The sequence below is a fragment of the Ciconia boyciana genome, chromosome 7 (genome assembly GCF_034638445.1).
Source record: "Ciconia boyciana chromosome 7, ASM3463844v1, whole genome shotgun sequence".
In the NCBI taxonomy this organism is placed as follows: Eukaryota; Metazoa; Chordata; class Aves; order Ciconiiformes; family Ciconiidae; genus Ciconia; species Ciconia boyciana.
In genome coordinates this window covers 66,446,517-66,468,406 of record NC_132940.1, presented here as the reverse complement: position 1 = coordinate 66,468,406, position 21,890 = coordinate 66,446,517, and the positions used below count along the sequence as shown (strand labels likewise).

At 43.7% G+C, this 21,890-nt stretch overlaps 1 protein-coding gene across 1 annotated transcript in view; it reads left to right on the top strand.

Moving 5' to 3' along the window:
• The window catches only part of MME (membrane metalloendopeptidase), a 53,043-nt gene extending 46,350 nt beyond the window's left edge, over positions 1-6,693 (top strand). The window contains exons 21-23 of the mRNA XM_072867232.1: positions 1,425-1,520; positions 1,948-2,024; positions 5,314-6,693. Of these exons, the coding sequence (XP_072723333.1) occupies positions 1,425-1,520; positions 1,948-2,024; positions 5,314-5,413 (273 nt within the window). The 3' untranslated portion in view covers positions 5,414-6,693. The remainder of the gene's footprint in view (positions 1-1,424; positions 1,521-1,947; positions 2,025-5,313) is intronic.
• The last annotated feature ends 15,197 nt before the right edge of the window (positions 6,694-21,890 follow it).

Here is a 21,890-nt window from a genome sequence, read left to right as displayed (position 1 = left end):
GTTTAAAAAAAAAAAAGAACAAAACACAATTAAAAAAATCTACTTTTCATAATGCAACATTAGATAATCGATAAAATTGATTTCTTCTCCCTGCAGAATCAGTTTTGTGGTAGTAAAATTGGATCCTGGAACTCTGCATTGTATAAAGGGAAAGGATATCTTACCATAAGGGTGTTATTTTAGACTCTAACCCAATAGTTGGCAAAAAAATATGAAATACATTTGTGTGATAAACATTTGAGAGAAAAAAAACCTGTAAACAGGACAGCAAATACATGTGTTCTGTAGAATCAGAGAGAAGAATGATTTTTGCCACAGCTGAAGGTTTTTACCTCACATCTCTCTAGTCTAATGGAAAGAAAGGGAAGAGGGAAAGATGAACAAATGGGGGAGGAACAAATCCCTCTGATCACATCTCAATTGTCTTGGAGATCATTTGTGCCTCTGTGAGCAGAGGCAGGCTGGGTTGCCCAGCACAGTCACTTAGCCAGGGATCCACGCACAGGGAATCCCCAAATCACGTGAGACACCTCAGGTATGCTCGTTTTGGCACTCTGCCTTAGAAAGCAGCACAGCGGCATGCTTTTCCATGTGGATCTTTACCGTGCAAGGTACATATCGAGGGTAACTGACAGTAATGCCTGACCCACAGAACCTGCAGGAGACAGAGCTGCTGCAGGTGCATCTTTATACAGACAGCTCTGAACCCCGATGATTTGGAAGCTGGTTTAGCACAGAGCTTGCTGATGCCTCACTACAGCTACCCCTCAGCTGATGTCGGAGAATCTCACAGTCATCTCCATTACAGAACACATTCTACTTTTTTAACACACAACCACCTTGCTTTATGCAGTCGTTAATTAACCCTGTGAAAGGATTTGGTAAATATGTAACAGTCCAACGGAATTTAATACAATAATTATTATAAAGCTTGCTGAATAATAGTACTAACTCTCTGTAGCTACTCTATTTCAGAACACAACTGTCCTCCTTTGCTTTCTTAATTTCTTCCCCTGTAAAAAGGTGCATACTTATGCAAAGATCTTGTTATCCGGGTGTACCCATCTTACTGAAATTATTCCATTAGCCTTGGCTTCTTTTTGCTACAATAAATTGCCTTCTTTAAGCCTGTTTCTCTTACCATTTATTCCAAGGTAAGTCAGGCAGCTTCACTAAACCTGGTGTAAAATACCACTGTAAAGCCCATTCAATGAGAAAATTGTCTTGATTCAGTCAGGCCACTGGTATCGCAGTACTAAGAAATGGCCCTGTCGTCTTCTGCTTAAAGGTGGCATGTGGTAAGATGGATGGCCAAGGTAGTCCATGATTAATGATGTCAAAGAACCCATGTTCCTCCTTGTCATCATTTTGTTTTGACTGTTTGGGCTGGAAATTGTCACATTTCTACTCAATTCCTTCTACAGGCCTATGAAAACTTTGTGAAAAAGCATGGAAAAGAAAAACTTCTTCCTGGTCTTGAAATGAACCATAAGCAGCTGTTTTTTCTGAACTTCGCACAGGTATTCTATACTTCTTAACTGAAGGCTTTGAAAATCACTTTGAGTTACAGTTTAACAGTAAGTTAGAAAGAACAGGCTGACTTTCACAGTTTTACTAAGAGCTGGCAGAGTTGTAGATTCACTACAAAGACCTGTAGATTCACTACAAAGTAGTGAAAATAAATCCTTGTTAGGTAATTTTTATCTCCTCTAAATAATTAATTCATCCACGAGTTAAGTCTGGTAGACAGTTTCTTGTGCCCAAGTGCCTTTGTCTGAGGACAACAGTATACTTTTTTTTTTTAAACAAAATATATGGGTTTTTTTCTCTATGTTCTAATGTGAAATTTATTCTCACAACATTAAGTATTTCATAGTGAAGTGACAGCAGGTCTCTTCCCAGACAATCTTAATTGCTAACAAATGCTTTTCTTTGTTACCTGTGTAGGTGTGGTGTGGAACATACAGACCAGAATATGCTGTGAACTCCATCAAAACTGATGTGCACAGCCCAGGCAAATTCAGGTCAGCACGTAGAATAATATTCAGTGCAATTCCTAGGTGCCACACAGCTTTTATCTATAGAATTTAAAGAACTCTACACAAAAGGCGAGGTTGCACTTACCACGGTAGATTTAGGCATATACACATACATAGGCATAGCGCACTGAAGATGGCTAAGAGAGAGAAAGACAGACTGTCCCTCTAGACCTGCCAGCCCTAGCATAGCTCTGTGAAACAGGTACACTCCTTCCCAGGAAGCCCCACAGGCAGAATAAGGCTGTGGGGGAGCTGTCCTCACCCTTGAGACGATACCACTTAATTCTGTCCACACTATTGAAAAGCTTTGAACAGTTGTCATTGCAGGATGCAAACACCATCACCTGGCTGTTACCAAACATGCATGACTGACAGCAGAGTCCTGGTGACTGTGCCTGGAATCCAGTGCTCTTCCAGAAGTCCCCTGGCTCCTGCAATAGCTCCTGATAGGGTTCTCATAAAGACCAAAGGCTATGGATGGGCTTCCGTCCTCCACTAAAGTCTCCAGTTAACCTGGAGACTGACTGCAAGGATTAAAATCCTTGCAATCCTGTATAAAATCCTGACTGCAAGGATTTTACTCTTCCAAGCATAGAGAAGAATTAATCTTCTTTTAAACAGTAATACTGACATGAGAGAGAAGTGACCTTCTGTCGATAGCCTTTGCCATCTAGAGCTAGAAAGATGTTCTGTTCCAACAGAGTGGACTGGCCTGTCTCTGCTGTTAACAGCGCTACTCCTAATGCCTGCAGCCCAGAGCTGGGGCTCCACAGTGCCCCAGGTGTTACACAGGGTCAGGAGGTGTTCTCTCTTGCTACAGTAACAGAAGTGAGTTTTAGGTGGAAGATGAGTGCCCCTCAATCAGTAACAAACCTGTATGCTGTGGTGCAAGAAGCAAATTCGTATTTTCTGCCTTGTGTACTCAGTCAGCCTTCCCAAGAACAGGTGGGCTTGAATTCAGCAGAGTCATGCAGGAAACTTGGCTGTTCAGGGTGGAAGTCTTTGGGCCAGACTAGGATCTTTTCTTTTGAACTTAAGTCAGAGCAACCTATTCATCAGTAGTGTAACAATGGTTTTGCTCTAATAAATCTGTTTGGTCAAATGCTATGAGATCAAGTAGCAAGGCAGACACCACAACGTCTCTGCTAGCTTTGAAAGGCTGCGTTATCTCCAAGATTCACATACACAATAGCTGACTTCTCCCCTGATACAATTCAGCACGTTAATTCCAGTTTCTTTCTTTCAACGGCTTTTCACCAAAGAATTATTTTGTTTATCCCACATACTCAAATATTTAGTGAAAGCAGTGACTGTTCCTTCAGTTGCTACTTGACTGGCATTTCCCTGTGGGTGGTTTTTGTACTATCTGCAGATCTCTCCCGGAGGCAGTTTATGCATCAAGTCCTACAATGAGCCGAATTTGGTCGCAATGCTAATGAGGCTCTGCAGCAGTTCTTCAGAACTGTGCCTCCTCTTTCCATACCTAATTTGTATGAGTCACGATTCCTTTGAAGTTTACTAGTTCAGCATCTTTGTGTAACTGTATCTGTGTATATCTTGGCTATATTACATCATGTACTGTGCTGTTTTTACATCAGTATGAAAGGCTATATAGACTTTATATGGAATTACACAAGCATTAAGGAGAACCCATACTAACATTGTTAGAATGTGAAGTAATTTTCAGGATGAAGCCCCGCTAAGAGCTCTAAAATAGAGAGCATCTCAGTACACGAGACATACCCACAAAATTACTGCCTCATGACATAGTATTAAAATGTCACAATGGCTCCCAACATGCCTTTTTTTTTTTTTATTTGGGGGGGTGGGGTTTTTGTTGGTTGGTTGTTTTAACACCTGCTACACTAACTGCAGGCTATTTCTCCTTACAGGTAGGACAGGCAGCTCTTCCTAAAAATTGTTAATTGCATAGTACAATTTTAGTTTATGGGCTAACACTCCGAGTACTGGGCAGGTAGAATCTTTTGTCTGATAGAAAAAGAAGTTAACAGGAAGACGCCTTAGATCAGGTAATTGTCAAAGGCAGGTGAAAGGGAACCTGTATCTGAACATTAACATGCAAAATGAAACCACAGCAAGTACAATAAAAGTTACAGGTCAAGCCCTGCTTACATACCAGATCCCTGTAGTTCTGGGCACGTTAGTAAATGAAGCAGGATTCTTATCCCACCGCTGTTTATCTGTTTGTTAATAACAAATGTAAGTAGAGTTTTATTACACCCAAAATACTTTTTGCTCTGCTTCTAGCAAAATCCCATTTTAGCAGTTCTAGTCCTTAAGAGCATGAAGCGCTGCTAGATCACTTAAATGCATGACTTTTTTTTGTGATCACTTCTCTGCGCTATCTGCTGTGCAGCTGCTGGCTCCTGAGACCAGTTAGCAAATAGTCTTGCCTTTGATCTTGTAGAGACAGTCAAATTGTTGCAGATGTCACCTGCTGAACTTCACCTCAACTTCTGTGGACACTTCCTGGTTCTGTTGAATCTAATGATTAAGATTACTCACAGAATAATCACAAATTACTCAAAGAAACAGTTCTTCAAATAATTCCTGGTCCACAATCAGTGTGCACCAGTACCTATATTTGACATTTGAAGCTGAAGCTGTTTTCCTGCGTAGGTATGCGCATGCCGTATTTCCATTCCTGAAGGAATGAGCAACTCCTAGCAGCGATATTCAGTTATGTTCACAATTACACATATACAAACTGCTTTAGCTGGAATGTCCTCATATTCACTTGAAAGCTGTTCTTTGTACGAGTCTTTTTTTCAGGAAACTCATTCACTGGAACATTTGTGGAGAATGCCCAGAGAAGCAGCATGATCTTAGTTAAAACTGGATTGGTGTAAAAATGTAAAGGAACATTCACTGAAAAGTTACACCACAGTCCTCTACCTCAGGGTCTTGTTTTCCGTCTACCGAGAACCTTGCCAGCAAAACATAGCTGAAAAAATTCTCAGTGAAAACTAACGACAAGCAATAAACCTGTCCCTAGTGAAATAAACGGAAGTTCTGTGAGAGCCAGTCATGAAGAAGGGATAGGTCCTATATTTTGGGGAGTTGCAGCAGGGACCATACAGCCTGAAAAGAGCAAATACAGCCGCTTGAGGTGAAAGGGAAGCAATAGTCAGAGTTCAGAAATACAGGCGTTTCCCATGGTATTTTGAGGTGACGCAAAAAAAGAAGTTACAAACTTGTTTCTTTTCAACAAGGGCAAGCACCAGTGACAAGATGTTGTTGTTTTGTTTTAAAGGGTCATAGGATCATTGCAAAACTCTCCAGAGTTTTCTGAAGCCTTTTCATGCACCAAGACAAACTACATGGATCCTGCTAAGAAGTGCCGAGTTTGGTGACAGAACTGGAAACCTTGCGTCTCAAGAAGCTTTCCAGAAAAATACAAATTTTGAACTAGTTTTGAGCAGGGGAGGAGGGAATAAAACTGAGGGAAATCTGCTAGAGTAGTCACTGTCATTCTTAGTAAACAGGCAAAAATAAAAAAATGACACATCAAAACATCAAACGAAGGATGAATGCCAATGCGGCAGTTAGCTGCCCTCGCTGATCGGATGCTTTTCCTACCACTGTAGAATCTAAATCACTTGACAGCATACAGTAACATTTCGCTTGTGGTTAATCCTGTTCCCCACTGGCTGGTGGCTTTGGGGATTTTTTTTTAAATGTCAAAGTATAACACGTTCTCTCCCACTGGTCAGTGAATGCGTATTTCTGATCAAGCGGAGGAAGGAAATACCAAGTAACGCACGGTTTATACATCATAACATGATAATGAGACAACAGTTTCTATCCTAAGTGTCAGACTTTGTACCCTCTGCTGTTAGGATAAATCTGTTCTACCACACGTTTTCATTTTTACTTGAAACCATTCATACAAGAGGAGTCCAAAGACCTGCTGTAATTAAGTAACTTCTCACTAATTATTCCAGTGTGTATTATCTGAAGTGACTATTTACAACAGTTTATTTACTGCTTTCCAGACAAACTGAAATTGTAGGTAATTTATTAATTTTTGAACATATAATCTGTCAGATTGTGATCAAAGACCCTTTCACAGTTTTCTAAGCTTTTTCTTGCTTTCTCTAAAGTTGGCCTTTTTTAAAGTTTCTAGTAATGTATAAATCATAGGTTTTATATTTAAGTCTGAGCTACACTTTTGACTTGAAGTATTGTAATATATTTTATCAGTGGCTGCATAGAACTGGGAAATTTGAGTAAAGCACGGTATTGGGCAATAAGACAAAGTCTACAAAACTGAGCTCTCCAATGGAGTATACCAATATTCAAGTTTTCAGGCTGACTTTCTCAGTGTTTAAGGTCTTATCCTGCACATAATTTGGACATGTTGTGATTGATGTCAGCCCTCACATCAGTAAAGCTGCACAGCTGATTGCAAGGATGGAGCTTTAAGAAAGAAGGTAAAAGGCTTTAAATCTGCAATGATATGTAGTAAACATCCTCATGCAGATTGCAAAGGAACTTACTGCTTTGGATATCAAAGCAAACAGATTTCCAAAAATAAGTACCAGATACCTCGGATGACTGCTACAATAGGTATATTTAAAAACCTATATTCCTTTTAGCTTTCCGAGTTTGTCATCTGATAAAAACATTTTGATAATAAACTGAAATTATGAGCCAAATGCAATGTGTGTTCTTTATATGAAATACAAAAGTACAAAAAATAAAATATTCTCTGCAAATAAATTCCTATACTCGTCCCAAGCACCACACTTCAACATCTGTAACAACTGACAAAAGGAGAATTCAAACCATTTTGTTCTAGTTTAAAAGCAGATCTCAGTAGGTTATTTAGTATCCAAGGAAATCACACCAAAATTGCCTGCAGAAAACTTCCTCTTCCAAGACTTTTCCCCAACAGTACGTTAAAGAGCAGGAAACAGATTCCTTTCCATGAATGCCCAGCTGGAAGAGTCATGCTTAATGCAAGAGCAATAGCAAAGGCATCCAGCAGCAGCCAGTACAGCTCCATTGCTGCTGGAGGCATGGCAGCTGTACCTTCACTTTCTAAGCAGGAGGGGAAGGATCTTTGTTTGTGGCGCATCAGACAGACCGAGTGGCCCAAGGCAGCCCCAAAGCATGTTCCTACAGACCCTTCCGAATGTCCGGGGCACAGAGAGGACCTGCAGGGCCCTTGCACCCACACCGTTCTTTGTGTAGTCACTACTGCCTGTAAGTCACTTCTGACCACAAAAGGGAAGCAAAGAGTGAAAAACAGTGGAAGTTAGAGAAAAGCTGTAGAAAACCCAAAAGGTTGGGTTAACAGGGTTTTTACCTCTCTGCTGGGCCCCTTTCTTCACATCTCTCCATGTATTTGTCATAGAACTTTCTACACTCTTCATCATTAACCTGATGCATCCACATGAAACTCAATCCTTTACAAGTTCAGGCCCATAAAACTATTAAACAGGAAGTACCATTATCCCCATTTTACAGCTAGACATGGTAACACTGATCAAGGATAGAAAAGAAATTCAGAAACTAAATAAACCAGTGGATCACTAAATACAGAATAAATAATATTAAATGTAACAATAAATACAGAATCACTAATAATTAGTGAATAGAATAGCAAAAAAAAAAGAGTAAGTCAATACAGGCAGATCAGTTGTAATGTCTGTTCACTAGTGCATCAGCAAGCTGTTCTGATACACCTCATGTTCCGTTTGCCTGCTAGACAGACAAAAAACTAGAAGAGCATATTTATTGTTGGAGATACAGATTCTTCCCTGTGATTTTCAACAGGGGGCATACTACACAGTGAAGGGTTTTTCGCTTCTGAGCAACCTATACACCCATAAAAATAGTTGCATCTTGAGTCACGCTAGCTCCTGGTGGAACAGGGAAGGTGAATTCATATATACTACCAAGGATACGGTCATTTCTTTCACTGTCACAGTAAGAAGTAAAGCTACCTTTGTGGAAAGTACCCAGCAACGCTCTGGCCAGAGCAGCAACAGATGCTCTTGAAGGAAACAAAACATCTGACAGCTGGCTTTAGACACGTCATCGAACTCAGCTTTTACATTCATGAATTATAAGGCTCTCTTCCCAAAACCCCCATGTCATCGCTGCTTCCCCCTCCCATCTATTTTATTACAGACCATCCGGCTGTAACAATGAGCTAGGAGCTTGGAAAGAAGCGTGTGAAATACAAACCAGACATAACGCATGTGACCAGAAGAAAGGCAAAGTGTCACCAGTCACTGCTGACTGCACAAAGGGCCAGAAATATCCCCCTTTCATTACAGGAAATCAAGTGAATGGAAATCTAGAAGACAACCTACAAGCACTCTTTGATTTGATACGAGTGAGTGAGAAAGGTTTAAAGAAAAAGGACCTGGTCAATGTAGGAACCTAAATAGCCAAACTGTTTGTTAAAAGTCATGTTGGCATATGCCCATGCACCTGTATCGCTTCCAAAAACACCCCCCCTGAGAGACCCACTCCTTCCTTCTTTCCCACAGCTGTACAGGCTACACTAACCACAGGCTCAAGCCTGTAGGTGCAAATGAGGCTGCTCATGTCCTTATTCCCCCTTTGGAGTAGGTGGGGAAATCAATGAAGGCTTGGCTTTACTCCTGGCTAAAGCCGCTGAATCAGAACTGTATGGGTAGCTGTGACTACCGAAATAAAGCCTAGTAGGAAATGACTACACTCCAGAACCAAGAGAAAACAGAGAAATCATCTGCAGTACAGATCTGAATCCCAGTGTCTCCTGATACCAATCCTGGGGCTAGGCACATCATACACCACCTCTCATCAATTTAGGCTTCTCCACAAGTCACTTGGCACATCAGCTGAGTGCAGGAAAGCCTTATATTAGCATTTAACAGAAAACTAAAATGTAAAATGTGTGCCTTGGAAACCAAACTTTAACCAGTGGCAATTATGATTTCCTCACTCATGCAAAAGTGAAATTCAGGTCTTCATGAAAGAAACATAGCACTGATCGTTCAGAGGTGAGGTATCTGACATTAAACAAGCAGTGACAATCAGAATATACCTTTCATCACAGCTTGCAAACTAATTAGTGCCAGTGAGGATCTTCCTGTTGGAGTGTTAATATGTCAGGGAAGTATTTATAGACATGCCATGGAAAGCATTTACCAAAGGTCTCAAAAACAACAAACAAGACTGAAGGACATGTCACTCAGTGCAGCGTTCATATTTTACTGCTTCTTCAGTTCCACATTTAACACCCTCAGGATTTCACAGCAGGAGTTCAAGTTGTGTGCAAAGTCACTGGTCCTTTCTAGCATTCTCATGAGCTTGCCATGAAGCACGTGTAAATTAAGTAAATTGCCAGATTTACTGCCAAAAGTTATAAAAACAGTAAACCTGGTATCACTAGCACAAACACTGTGTTGCCAAAGTGTTTGCATTTTCTGTAAATTTTACCTGCCTTGGCTACAATGCCTAAGAAAATGTGTTTCTGTTTTACTGAAAGGATGCTTAGAATCAAGTTGGCATGAACACCAGAGATATGAAGAATTTGTGACAATATGTAAGAAAAAAGTAACTAGTGCCCTACAAAGTGTGCATCAGTGCGTGTTTCAAAACCAGAGAGAGTCAAATAAAGCAATAAAGAGCAAAAAACCATCAGTATTACCTCAATGGAAGGCAAGGAATTTCTGGAAGAGGAGAGTATTCCATACCTAAAAGAAAGAAAAATGTGTTACTACCTGATGAGAATTTAGACTGATCTTGATTTGTGGAATAATATGGGCTATCTCCTCCTTGTTAGATTCCTCTAATTCCCTCACCTTTGATAGCTTTATTCTTGGTTTTTGTCTTCCAGCCACTTAAGTCACCTTCTTTCTGTGTTCTCTTAGAGAAATCAATTCCTTGCAAATAACCACACAATCACATAGTCCATCTGCAGTGTTTTTCCTCATTTCCTGCCCGTTTAAGCTCCAACTTCTCCCTCCATTGTATTTTCCTTTAAATACATTCCTACAAATTTTGGCACTCTTTTCTTTGGTACAAAAAGCAGTTTTGGAGCCTGCTGCTGTGTAGGTCTACTCTTAAATCCAACATCTTATGAGTTATACTATAGCAGGAACATCTGCTCCTCTCTATTACTGGCAGATTGACCTGCAGTTACAAATGTCTGAGCAAGCACTAGTCAACCAAAACCTAAGGTCCCATGGTACAAACACTCCTGGCGTAAACAGTTAATACTGCCCAGATATAGGTTACATCTATCACCTTCGCTTCCTAACCATCAGAGAAAAAAGGGATGAAACAAAATATCTAAATTAATTATCTAAAATAACTGCTCTTCACTTGCCAGCTGGCTTTGCAGAGCCATTTCCAGTATTTGTCTGTGTGAAGGCTGGTGCAAGTCCAGCAGGATTTGCACTCATCGATCTTGGGGCTAGAAGAGGTCGCCTAAGGAGTCATTACAGCCCCCTTTCCCCAAAAGCTTGGTCAGCTGCCGTTGTCAAATCCTGCCTGCCCTTCTAAAAGCTCTGAAGTTCTCTGGAGAGCATCAAAACGTGAAGGGAAAAGCTGGAGGGAGCATGATCTCTTTCTCACGATACATTTCACTTTTTTTCATTTTGGCTGAAATACCAGTTCAGCTTTTTGCTTTATCACAGTACCCTTGTTAACACCAATGAAATGTACAGAAAAAAACAAACCCAACCATTTACAGGTATGAAAAAAATACTGTTATTTAACAGCTTTCTCTGATCTACTTCAGAGCAAGAAAGGACAGAGTTAAACTCAAAAATAAGTTTAACAAACAGTGAGACTAAGATACAGCAGGATCCAATGGGTGAACAGCTGCATTTGTTCGTACTTCTGGAAAAAAAAACCCACTCAATTTTACCTAAAAAATATTATAAACAACTTACAGTATCACTGTCAGCTTCTGTAAAACCTAAGTCAGTCACTGTAGTTCTCCAGATGTCTTTTGACTGTTCCAGCTGACTTGACTTTCCATAGCAGCAGGCTGACAAAACTTTAGGGAGTATATAAAATACACGTAAATACTGACATTGGTAAATCAATCAACAATGCATTAACGGAACAGCTACCAAACACACATAACACACAACCATCACTAAATAATTCAGCTAAGTGCTGTAGAGATGCTGTGATTCAGTCAAACACTTCTGCTGCCCAGGGACTCGGGGCCACACGCTCACCAACGCCAACGGCAGATCTCCTACGAGGTGTGCACAGGACCACACCACCCGGGAGGTGCTGGGCGACCCTCGAGCCACTGACCAACGGCTGGACTTGGAGCCCACAGAAAAGCTCCAACGGTGAAGATGCTGCTGATAATGACCCTTAGGGACTTCTTCTGGACAAGTGACTCCTTAACCACTACTTCTTCTTAACCAGGTGTTGCTTATTTTCCTACGTATGCTACATTTACTTTCTTTTCCTTTTTGAACCCATCAGTTTTAGATATTAAGTCATGGGCCTTTAAATTAACTCCAAAATATAAAAGACCTGAGTTTTCTCAATCTTTTGTAATGCCCAGTGGAAAATCACAATACAGCAAGAAAGAAATAAGATATGGCACATACTGCATCCAGAGGAGCCATAATGGATTCACACACCTTCTATAACATTGTTAGGAGAGCTTTTTACCCAAATGGCTAATGAGTAATAACTGCCCAAGAAAGGATTTTCCCCAACATTGTGCTTAATCACAAAGAAAAATCACAGAATCACAGAAATCACAGAAAATCACAGAAAAATCACAGAAAAAAGCTTAATCACAAAGCAGACTTTGGAAAACTGAAGTCCTCCAGACTGCGTTGGAAGTGAAGTCGGAGACAGTCTGGCACTCAGTCCTGTCCCTTGATCCTTCAGAGCCGGCTGTGTGCTGCGCTTCATTCCCTGCCTGCACCCCAAGCTCTCCTTCCGATGCAAAACAAGGCACGAAGGCAGCAACACACAGTTGGAGCCCATCCCCAGTACCTTAGTTCCTTTCCTCAAAGAGGATTACTGGTTAACTGTGGTCAGTAAAGTATTTTGCTCCTCCCAGACTCCAGCACCACCACATCCTAAGCTAGTTCACAGTTTAAGTGAGGACACATTCTGATTCAAAGGTTACCATACCCTCATTTCAGTTCCCACAGGGATGGAGTGTCTTGATGTTAGTCCGTTACCTTAAGAGTCACCCTTCACTCATGGTGAATTCAGATGAAAGCAAGACGATAACCAAATAAACCCACAGGACATAGGATGAAAGGTTTATCAGGCACACATGTCCAGAAATTAAACTAACTAAGGCTATCATGGAACCGAGATTAACTTTTTTCCCCACTGCATAGTTCAGCTACTGACCAGAGGATGCTTCAGCCTTCCCAGCACAACAGCAACCTTTGCACTGCCCGACTGCCCTCCCAGGAAAAGCCTAGCACTGGGGAGCTCTTTGTCTGGGATTTATTCAGAGTCCAAACTCGTTGTTCTTCCTTCCCCCTTCTCCTGGACTTCATACTTTTTAATTCAACACAGGGAAAGCTTTGATGTTACTGTAACGTATCACAGTATTTGTTAATTTTCCTTTGGATATGCCCCAGTGCTTTTCTTACTTGACCAGCTGCTGACAGACTAAGTACGGTATTCATTTTCTTAGCTAAACCATCAAGGAATTCTTACTCCACAACGAGGCAAAAATCTTTCCAGCTGCTTTGGGATGTGTTCTCTCCAAGTGAAGCCCCTCCATACACCGGATCATTATTACTTTACATCCACGCAGAAACGGACAATTGTATTTCACACAGACACACATCTGAACTCAGTGCACGTGGCTAATTACCGGTGTTTCACTAAAATCAGTGGGTCATTTTATTGTTCTGTCACACTTATGGGTCTTACTGACTTTGTAAGAAAGGTAACAAAGACGACTGCTACAGGAACACAACCCACTTACAGTGTCTACAGTACTAAAGAAGTACAGAAAAATAACTAAAAACAAAAAAAGATACTTTAAAAATAAATTCTGAAGCTGTAATATTCATGGGAGATGAAATGAAGTATCTCAAAAGTTACCGGAGAATTAAATCCTCCCACTAACCTAAGAAAAAGGGTCCAAAATTATTTTATCAGGAAACACTGGAAAAAATTATCCTCCAGAAGAATCAAAGATGCACATATTGAGTCAGTTGCACTCTGAGTGAGCATAACAGAATTTGGAATTACTTTATATAGTTCAGAAAACAAATGAAAGTTGCAACAATGATCATTTAAAAATATATATATACTGAGTTTTGACAGCAGGCAGATTTTTCACAAATTATTCAGATTCCATGCGTCTCGATGTCTCCTTTGGTCTGCATTAACTCAAGCTGTTCTCATCACATCACACATCAAGATACCAGAACCAAATATGGGAGGAAGTGATGGTGGTGACTCAAGACAGAAAAAAAAAATTCCTCATAAAATCAGTGTTTAATAGAAGTGAGTCCTAATGAGCTGAGAGCAGCCTCTCAGACTCAGTAACGGGCAGAAGGCTGGATCTGTGCCCTGGAGTACTACTCGCCTCCTCTTTTATGAAATTACATTCATTCCCTCACGCGGGCTCAGCTGGCTGTTGCGTTGCCTGGGACTCTGCTATGTAATGACAAACATTTAGTATGCTTTGCACCTAATGTGATTACCTCTGGTAAAGGAACTGTTTCCTGTATCCAGGAAAGGAATATGTGCGCTGACTGCCAAACAACGCAACTCCCTTAGAGCCTTTTCAGGTACCATCCAAAATCTTACGAACATAGCAGAATCTATCAATCGTACATCTGGGACAAAATTTCTCATGCTGACACTATGCAGACTTCCCCTTCACAGCTGCTGTTTTACACTGATGGCAACAACAGTGCCATTCAGTATGTTCTCCACTGTCCATGCAGACCTTCACGTAGCAATTACATATTACACTAATGGGAACAACAGAAAACAAGAAAATAATAATTTGGAATAATCCTTTGTGAGATTACACATTTAAGGCTACTAAGTAGACCATTTTATTGTTCTAAGGCTTCATGCCTTATATGAGGATTTTACTGATGAAGTTTTAAAATTATCTGAGAAGACTCTGACCTATTTCCACTTGATTGCTACCAAACGTCCCATACCTATTCCAAGTCTTGTATCTCGACCATGATACACCAGCAGAATACTAAACGAGAATAAGCTTGCTATTGTTCTCCTCACTACAATAGCAGACGTGCAATACAGCATCCACTTTCATTTAGCTATACACAAGCATTACTATATATATTCATGTGCACACAGAAAATTATATGATATGCTTTCTGTTGGACCTTAGAAGTCAGAATTTGATCCAGAGTTGAACCAGGTCCTGAGAAAGATCCTCCTCCTGCACAGGTCACCTTCTGGTAGTTACACAGTGCTTCAAAAATAGGTTTGTCAATTACATTTTTCATCTAGATTTGTTTAGATATTCTGGTACGGTTTCAGTTAGAGCCTTGAACATAAGGACTAACACCAGCAACTTGATTTGGTATTCTATGAGAAGCTAACGTAGGAGCAGAAGACAGTTGTCCTGCTCGTGTTGAGACCTCCTACACTAGGCTGGACTTTCTTATGGGCTGGGCTTCATGCCCATGTGAATTACGTGCCTGTAGTCCAGCCACAAGGCAATGAAGTGAGGCAAAATCATTAATCACCACGATGAGCTATGGTAACCCAGACAAAATGGATGGCAGAAAGCATAACTCACAGCTGCTGTTATGGAAGAGCTTGTGTCAGTGAGGAAGCCGGCAGTAACTCCCAGGCTCTTCCCTAAATAAACCAGTTGTCCCATGCATCTTCAACCAGATGCAACTACAGAAGGCTACAGACTCACCAAAACATTTTCACCTGTTTACAAGACAAACTTCCTACCTTTGTTGAGGACAGCTTTCAGGACTGGACTCAGTAAACGCAGCTGTCTTCGTCAGCCCTACGTTCCTACTTCTAGTTAACTGTTGTTCTCCAGGAGGGGATCTCATCCAAGTACTGAGCTTCTCTGGTGACCTTCTCCCTTCATTACCACCCAGAATAAGATACTCATACGGTAGCTACCATTTGATTATTAAATCAATAAGCTATTAAATCAGTTTTAAATAGTTCAACTTCAGGCATATAATATTGGCAGAGTAACTCTTCATCCTGTTAAGACTATGTCCAATGACCACAGCTACCTGGATATACAAGGGGTTACAATCATTAATTAAATCACAACTTCATAAGTAACAACAGAAAAGGCTATCATGGGTGCAAGCCCTATTTGCCCTCTAGCCTGTCATTACACCTCAACTCATAAATCACCAGCACCGAAACGGTCACTGATTACGCTTCCTTGCGTAGCACCAGGCTCGAGAGGCTGCGATCTGGAAGGTCTCATAGCACTGCTGCTGTAAAAATGTTACACAGTGATGCATATTAATTAACGTGCTGTGACTGCAAACGGGTACAAGCCGACCTCTCTGCAAATGAGTGAGGAGCCGCAACCCTCTTCTTAGACAAAGGGAACAGACTGAGGACTTTGGAGAGACGGTTGGAGATGACGGATGGGCCCCACCCCTCAGAGGGGTCCTTCATCCTCCTCTCTGGTAAGTGCTGCTTCCTCACCACACTCAGATCCCCCATGGATGTTAAGAGCAGGAGACCGCTGTTAAGTCTGACCCGCTGATGCCTACTGGCAATATGAAGCACCCCGTCTGGGATATGCCCATGCAGCTGCACACAGTGGTCAGCCCCTTTGACCTCATCAGTGCGAGGACAGATTCACTTCCAGCTCCTACAGCTGGTGAAGACAATAACGCCCTGCAAATCAATTGACCTGAACAGACCACTGATTCCCCAGGGTCAGATTCTTAAATATCAGTAAGCAAAAACTGCAACAAACAAATGCGATCTTGCTGCCTAACTTGGAATGTTTGCTTTGAACAGAAACAAGCCCCTCACAAAAAGGGAAAAACTTGTAAGCCCTCTATTTTCACACAGGAACCAATATTCTCTGCAGCTTTGTACAAGAAAAGTATTTTCAAAAGCAAATGTAATTAATCACATGCTACTACCCCTAGTAAAGGAACAAGGCTGCAAAGCCTCCACTCCACTCTCAGATGGGAGCCAGGAACGGGTCTGCAAACCGTTCTTAGGATCTAAGTTAGGCCTGGATTTCTACAGACAGTAAGAAATACCATTACAGTTGTACTTAGAAGTAGTTGAGTTTCACACCCCACAGATCTGATGCACTCCTGTTGCAAGACAGGGTTAAGGAGTCAGCCAGCTACGTCCGGCATTAACACAGCACCAGCGCTGCTCCTACCTGTGCTGGCCCCATCTCTGCCGCGGGTTAAACAGGGCTTCAGGCGGTCTGAGCCAGCACATCACCGCCTCACCCACCTGGGCCAGCCCTCGCTGAAGCACAACCCAGAGGCAGCTTCAAAGCAAGTCTGGGTGGGCTCCCGCTCTGCAGCAAGGTGCTGCAGCTACAGCTGCATCCCAGGCTGCTCCTGCGATGCCTGGGCTGCCGGGGAGGGAGAGAGGGAGGGCAGGCGGGAGATGATCCCCACCTCAGCCCCGCCATGCCATCAGCCCCACACATGGAACCCTTCCCCAGCCAGCCCCGCCAGGGCCACTGGACACCCCTGCCAGGCCCCGCCCCTCAGTGCCCCTCCACAGCTCCACCCCCTTCCAGAAGGTTCCCCAGCCCCACCCCTCAGTGCCCCTCCACAGCTCCACCCCATTCCAGAAGGTTCCCCGGCCCCACCCCTCAGTGCCCCTCCACAGCTCCACCCCATTCCAGAAGGTTCCCCGGCCCCACCCCTCAGTGCCCCTCCACAGCTCCACCCCATTCCAGAAGGTTCCCCGGCCCCACCCCTCAGTGCCCCTCCACAGCTCCACCCCCTTCCAGAAGGTTCCCCAGCCCCACCCCTCAGTGCCCCTCCACAGCTCCACCCCCTTCCAGAAGGTTCCCCGGCCCCACCCCTCAGTGCCCCTCCACAGCTCCACCCCCTTCCAGAAGGTTCCCCGGCCCCACCCCTCAGTGCCCCTCCACAGCTCCACCCCTTCCAGAAGGTTCCCCGGCCCCACCCCTCAGTGCCCCTCCACAGCTCCACCCCTTCCAGAAGGTTCCCCGGCCCCACCCCTCAGTGCCCCTCCACAGCTCCACCCCTTCCAGAAGGTTCCCCGGCCCCACCCCTCAGTGCCCCTCCACAGCTCCACCCCTTCCAGAAGGTTCCCCGGCCCCACCCCTCAGTGCCCCTCCACAGCTCCACCCCTTCCAGAAGGTTCCCCGGCCCCACCCCTCAGTGCCCCTCCACAGCTCCACCCCTTCCAGAAGGTTCCCCGGCCCCACCCCTCAGTGCCCCTCCACAGCTCCACCCCTTCCAGAAGGTTCCCCGGCCCCACCCCTCAGTGCCCCTCCACAGCTCCACCCCCTTCCAGAAGGTTCCCGAGTGCCCCAGCGCACCTTAAAGCGGCAGCAGCGCCACAGCCTGCCTCTTTTCCTGGGAGGGTCCCCTCCCAGCTGCCTCCCTGTGGGGCAGGGAGGGCCTCCCGGCCCAGCCCCAGCAGCGCAGCCGCCACGCTGGGGTGAGCAGGCGGCTGTCCCCCCGCCCAGCAGCAGGGCACGGAGGGAGGCTGTTCAGAGCGTGAGCCCAGAGGGCTGTGCACGCCTGCTGGGACTGCGGTTGGGCAGGCCCAGGGAGCCTCCTGGGAGATCCTGGATTCGGGATTGCCGTATCGGAGAGGAGCGGGCAGGACCAACTGTGTTTTTCACTTTCCACTTTAACCGAGAGAAGATGAAGAGGAAGGAAGCAGCCTCCATTAACGCTGCTGGGGAAAGGGGTCTGTCTTTACTAATGGGGTTAGGCCAGGGCCCACAGCTACTGATGCAGTTAAACCCTGGTGTGAAAGGTACAGCTGAGCTAGGCCTGGAGCCAGCAGGGGTAAGAGCAAGGAGCTGGTGGGGAGCAGGTTGAACGGGTCTCTGTGCTGGTGTTAGCCTTCGGGGCAGAAGAGGCACAAGAGGTGGGCAAAGTGCCCTGGAGCCACTGGCTTCGGTTTAGGTCTGGAGTGGAAAGGTCTCCTTAAGATAAACTCTGGTCTATGGGCAGGCTTTCTCACAACGGCTCCACACTGTACACAGTGGAGAGGAACACGGTTATGCTCCTGTGTATACCAATACCCTTAAACTGGATTACAAGCATTAAAAGAACATAAACAAGAGACTGGAACAGTTACCAGGAAGCCACGTGCAGCATCCCAGGACAGACGGATAGACTCATCCCTGATCATCTTATGGAAGTAGCTGTTCAATGGCTAACAGGGAAAGCCAAGCAGAGGCTGTGGTGCAAACTTGGCAGCCATTCTCTGGAGCAATAGGAACCCAAATGTTCCCACTTAGCTTTTGTAAATAAAAAGATGAATAATAATCAGTAAAAATCATCTTAGCTCACAGAAAACATCATCCTATCTGGCAGAAAACAATGGAAATTAAAAGGGGGCTTGAAAAAGGTGCCCACCCTGAATGCATGCAGGCCACCTTTGCTCGAGAACTGGATCTCAGGTGATGTGATACAGCTCTTCAGACCTCAATGGCATTATACGGTAATGAAGCCAGAGTCCTCTGCAGCGTCATAACGCAAATGCGCTCTACGTACTGGCACGGTGACAGAAAACCAGAAGCTATTGCCACGCTTTGATAGCAATGCACCTGAATTTTGGAAGAAATCTGAATGTGCATGTTTTCTTCTTCTCCTAAATCACTAGCATCTCTCCCTTGGAGAGAAAAAACTTAGCACCCAGACACTCGTTTTATTTTTCAAGAAGAAAAAAAAACCCCAAGCCTTTTGTTACCCGATACACCCCTGCAAGCGTGGGAAGCTTCAGCAGTGCATTGTATAGTTTCATTATGAAAAGACACCGGAGTGGGTTGTCCTGAAGGTGGTTGCAAAAGGCCACTTTGGAGAGTGGTCAGTGGACTTCAAAGAGCGTGTGGGATGCATCTTTTCTTGGAATAATCCTCTTTTTATTACTCTACAAAACTGGCAGGAGCTTCTTTTCCTTTGTATATAGCAAGTCAGCTTGACACTATTGAAGCCAACCTAGAAAGTTATTTTGTTTTGCTCTGCCAAATCAGATCTTTCTGCTCTCAAAAATTAGGTAAGGCTAAAACATATTGTAATGTTTATATCTTAGCTCTGTAACATTTTCATTTGAAACATTTGATGCCAAATGTTGTTAGACACTTTAAAAAGCTGCTTGGGTCAACTGGATCTTTCAGAACTATTTTTGCCAGTGCCTGGTAAATAACCTGAAATGTAAAAATACCTAAGTGGCCACTATGAAGTCACCCTGTGCCTCCTTGTCACGGCAGTGTCCGTGGCCAGGCAGCTCGCACGCCCACCCGTGCGGTGCTGTCCGTGGGGTGCGCTGCAGCTGCACGGGTCAGAGCCCAGATCAACGCTGCGAGGCAGCTGCGGGAGAGCTGCTGCTGGCTCTGTATCATGCTGCTGGCGTAATGCAAACCAGATACAGCTGACAAGTTGTGCAGGGCAAGAAACTCCCTATTTGCTTTGTCTGCTCAGAGAGGGAAGAATGAGCTCATAAGACAAGACATAGACTGGGACTTCGTATAATGGCCATCACTTAATTTCTCAGCACAGGGTTTTCTGGGAGATTTTAAAAAACTCCAGAGAATTGAACTACATGTGCACCTACCTCTGTCTTCAAGAGCCTCCCTGTTGTCTAGAGTTTGGACAGTCAGAGCTAGTACCAGTCTGGATGGTCTCAGTCTTAGAAAATGAGGCATTGGTCCTTAAAATGAGATAAGGTATCTGCTTAAGTATATGCTTAAACTAGCCTCTTAGCTTGCACAGTCTACGTGTACGAGTGAGTTAGAATGGATGTTCTCATCTGGAGGTGGCTAGAAGACAGTTGGTGATGCTGGAGGTCCTCGCATGGAAGCAGCAGCTGCCACAGAGACTGGGAATCTCCAGCTCTCCAAGAGACCCCAGGGTTCATCCCCTCTTTCAGGACATTTGATGGAACAGGATTGCCCCTTTGCCCTGGGTTCATTCACAGGCGAAGTAACTTGGTGTTAGGACAATTCCCAAAACTGAATGTCACACTTCAGCACTTCTGCTAAGAGCTGCTGGAGTTGCAAAGGAATTTTCATGGTTGCACTGTGCCCAAATATATTTCTGCATTTTTTCCCTTCCGAAAGGGTAACAGACACTGACCACAGATGGAGACAGGATGTCTGATTGATGTGCCTTCCTCACGTTCTCAAAATTATACAAATTGCGTGAGCAGGAGTAAAAAAAAATAGTTTCTTTATCTAACCCCATCAAGGGTTATTAAGATTTTTTTCACATTCCCTTAAACATACATCTTGCTAGGATCTTTAAGACATGCCTCCCACAATCAGTTCTCTACTTTAACTGGGGACTGAATTATTAATGATTTAGTCTTCTGAGCACTGAAACGTTATGGTATAAAAATCTTTGAGCTCAAAAGGTCAAAGCTGTCTGTGAAAATGCAGTGGCTCAGATGCTCATTGCTGATCAAATGATCATTGATGATAATTTCTGATTTAAATGACCAGGTCACTGGAAGGTCTCAAGGCGCGTTATCTAGCGGGTGAATACAGTTATCTCCAATTATAATTAAAAAAGGCAAAACCCCTAGTGCAAGATAATCAGGAGGCCACAGTGAGTCTGAGCCACAATTCTAGACACGCTATGCCACACAGCAGACCTCTCAACCTTAAATAAGTCTAATGTTTTCTTTTTGAAGGACATACATGTTTCTGTTTCATAACAATAGATTCCAAGAAATTTTCCCCATAAGAAGGCTAAAAATAAATCCCCAGGCCTCACGAGAAATTAACTCTTGCCTGTTTCTAAAAAGTTTGAAGTTCCTTAGCTGGTAGCAGCTATTTAAAAAGTTTGATGTTCAGCAATGTGTCAGGTAAGGCCAAGTTTCTAAAGAAACGCGTAAGAGTACCGTACCAAGGCTGATTCAGGCAACACTACAGTATCTTCAGATGACTGCAAGGCAAACAGTTTAGTATACTATGTTTTGGTATGTCACGCAGTACCCGCCAGCGCTTGTGTGGTACAGCCTATCTCACCTAAAGGCCTGTGATCCTCTCGGCTTCTGCCCTTGTTTGATAGGTGAGCCTGAACTGCCTCGGTAGCTGCACGTGAGCACGCTGACAGTAGAGCACGAAAACTGGGAAATTCTGAGAATCGGCCCACCCGCCCCTTGGATCGAACTAAAGAAACGTTGCCTCTTCCTCCTCTTAATGAGTCAGGAAACATCTAGGAGGTTTTAAGAACATATGAAGTTAAAGAATTAAACGTGACGGAAGGCTCAGCCCTTTCTGCTTGCTATGTAGTACATAGTTTGATGGAGACGACTGACGTGCAATGCATTCATTTGAACATTAGCCTCCCTGGTCAGTCTCGTTGCTCTAAGCACTGCTGCCTTTCTTTGCACTTTACCTACGCACCGCGTGCATGATCTGCAGCTCATCTCCTAAGTTATACAGAGTTTTCCTGATGCTGCAGCCAGCATTAAAATGTTTTTTCCTTGTATGCCACAAAGCCTAATGTTGGAAGTAGTACTGGGCTGTTGTTACCATCAGTTGGTTCTGTCTTTTCTCCCAAGTAACAAGCAATAGGACAAGAGGAAATGGCCTCAAGTTGTGCCAGGAGAGGTTTAGATTGGATATTAGGAAATATTTCTTCACTGAAAGGGTTGTCAAGCATTGGAACAGGCTGCCCAGGGAAGTGGTGGAGTCACCATCCCTGGAGG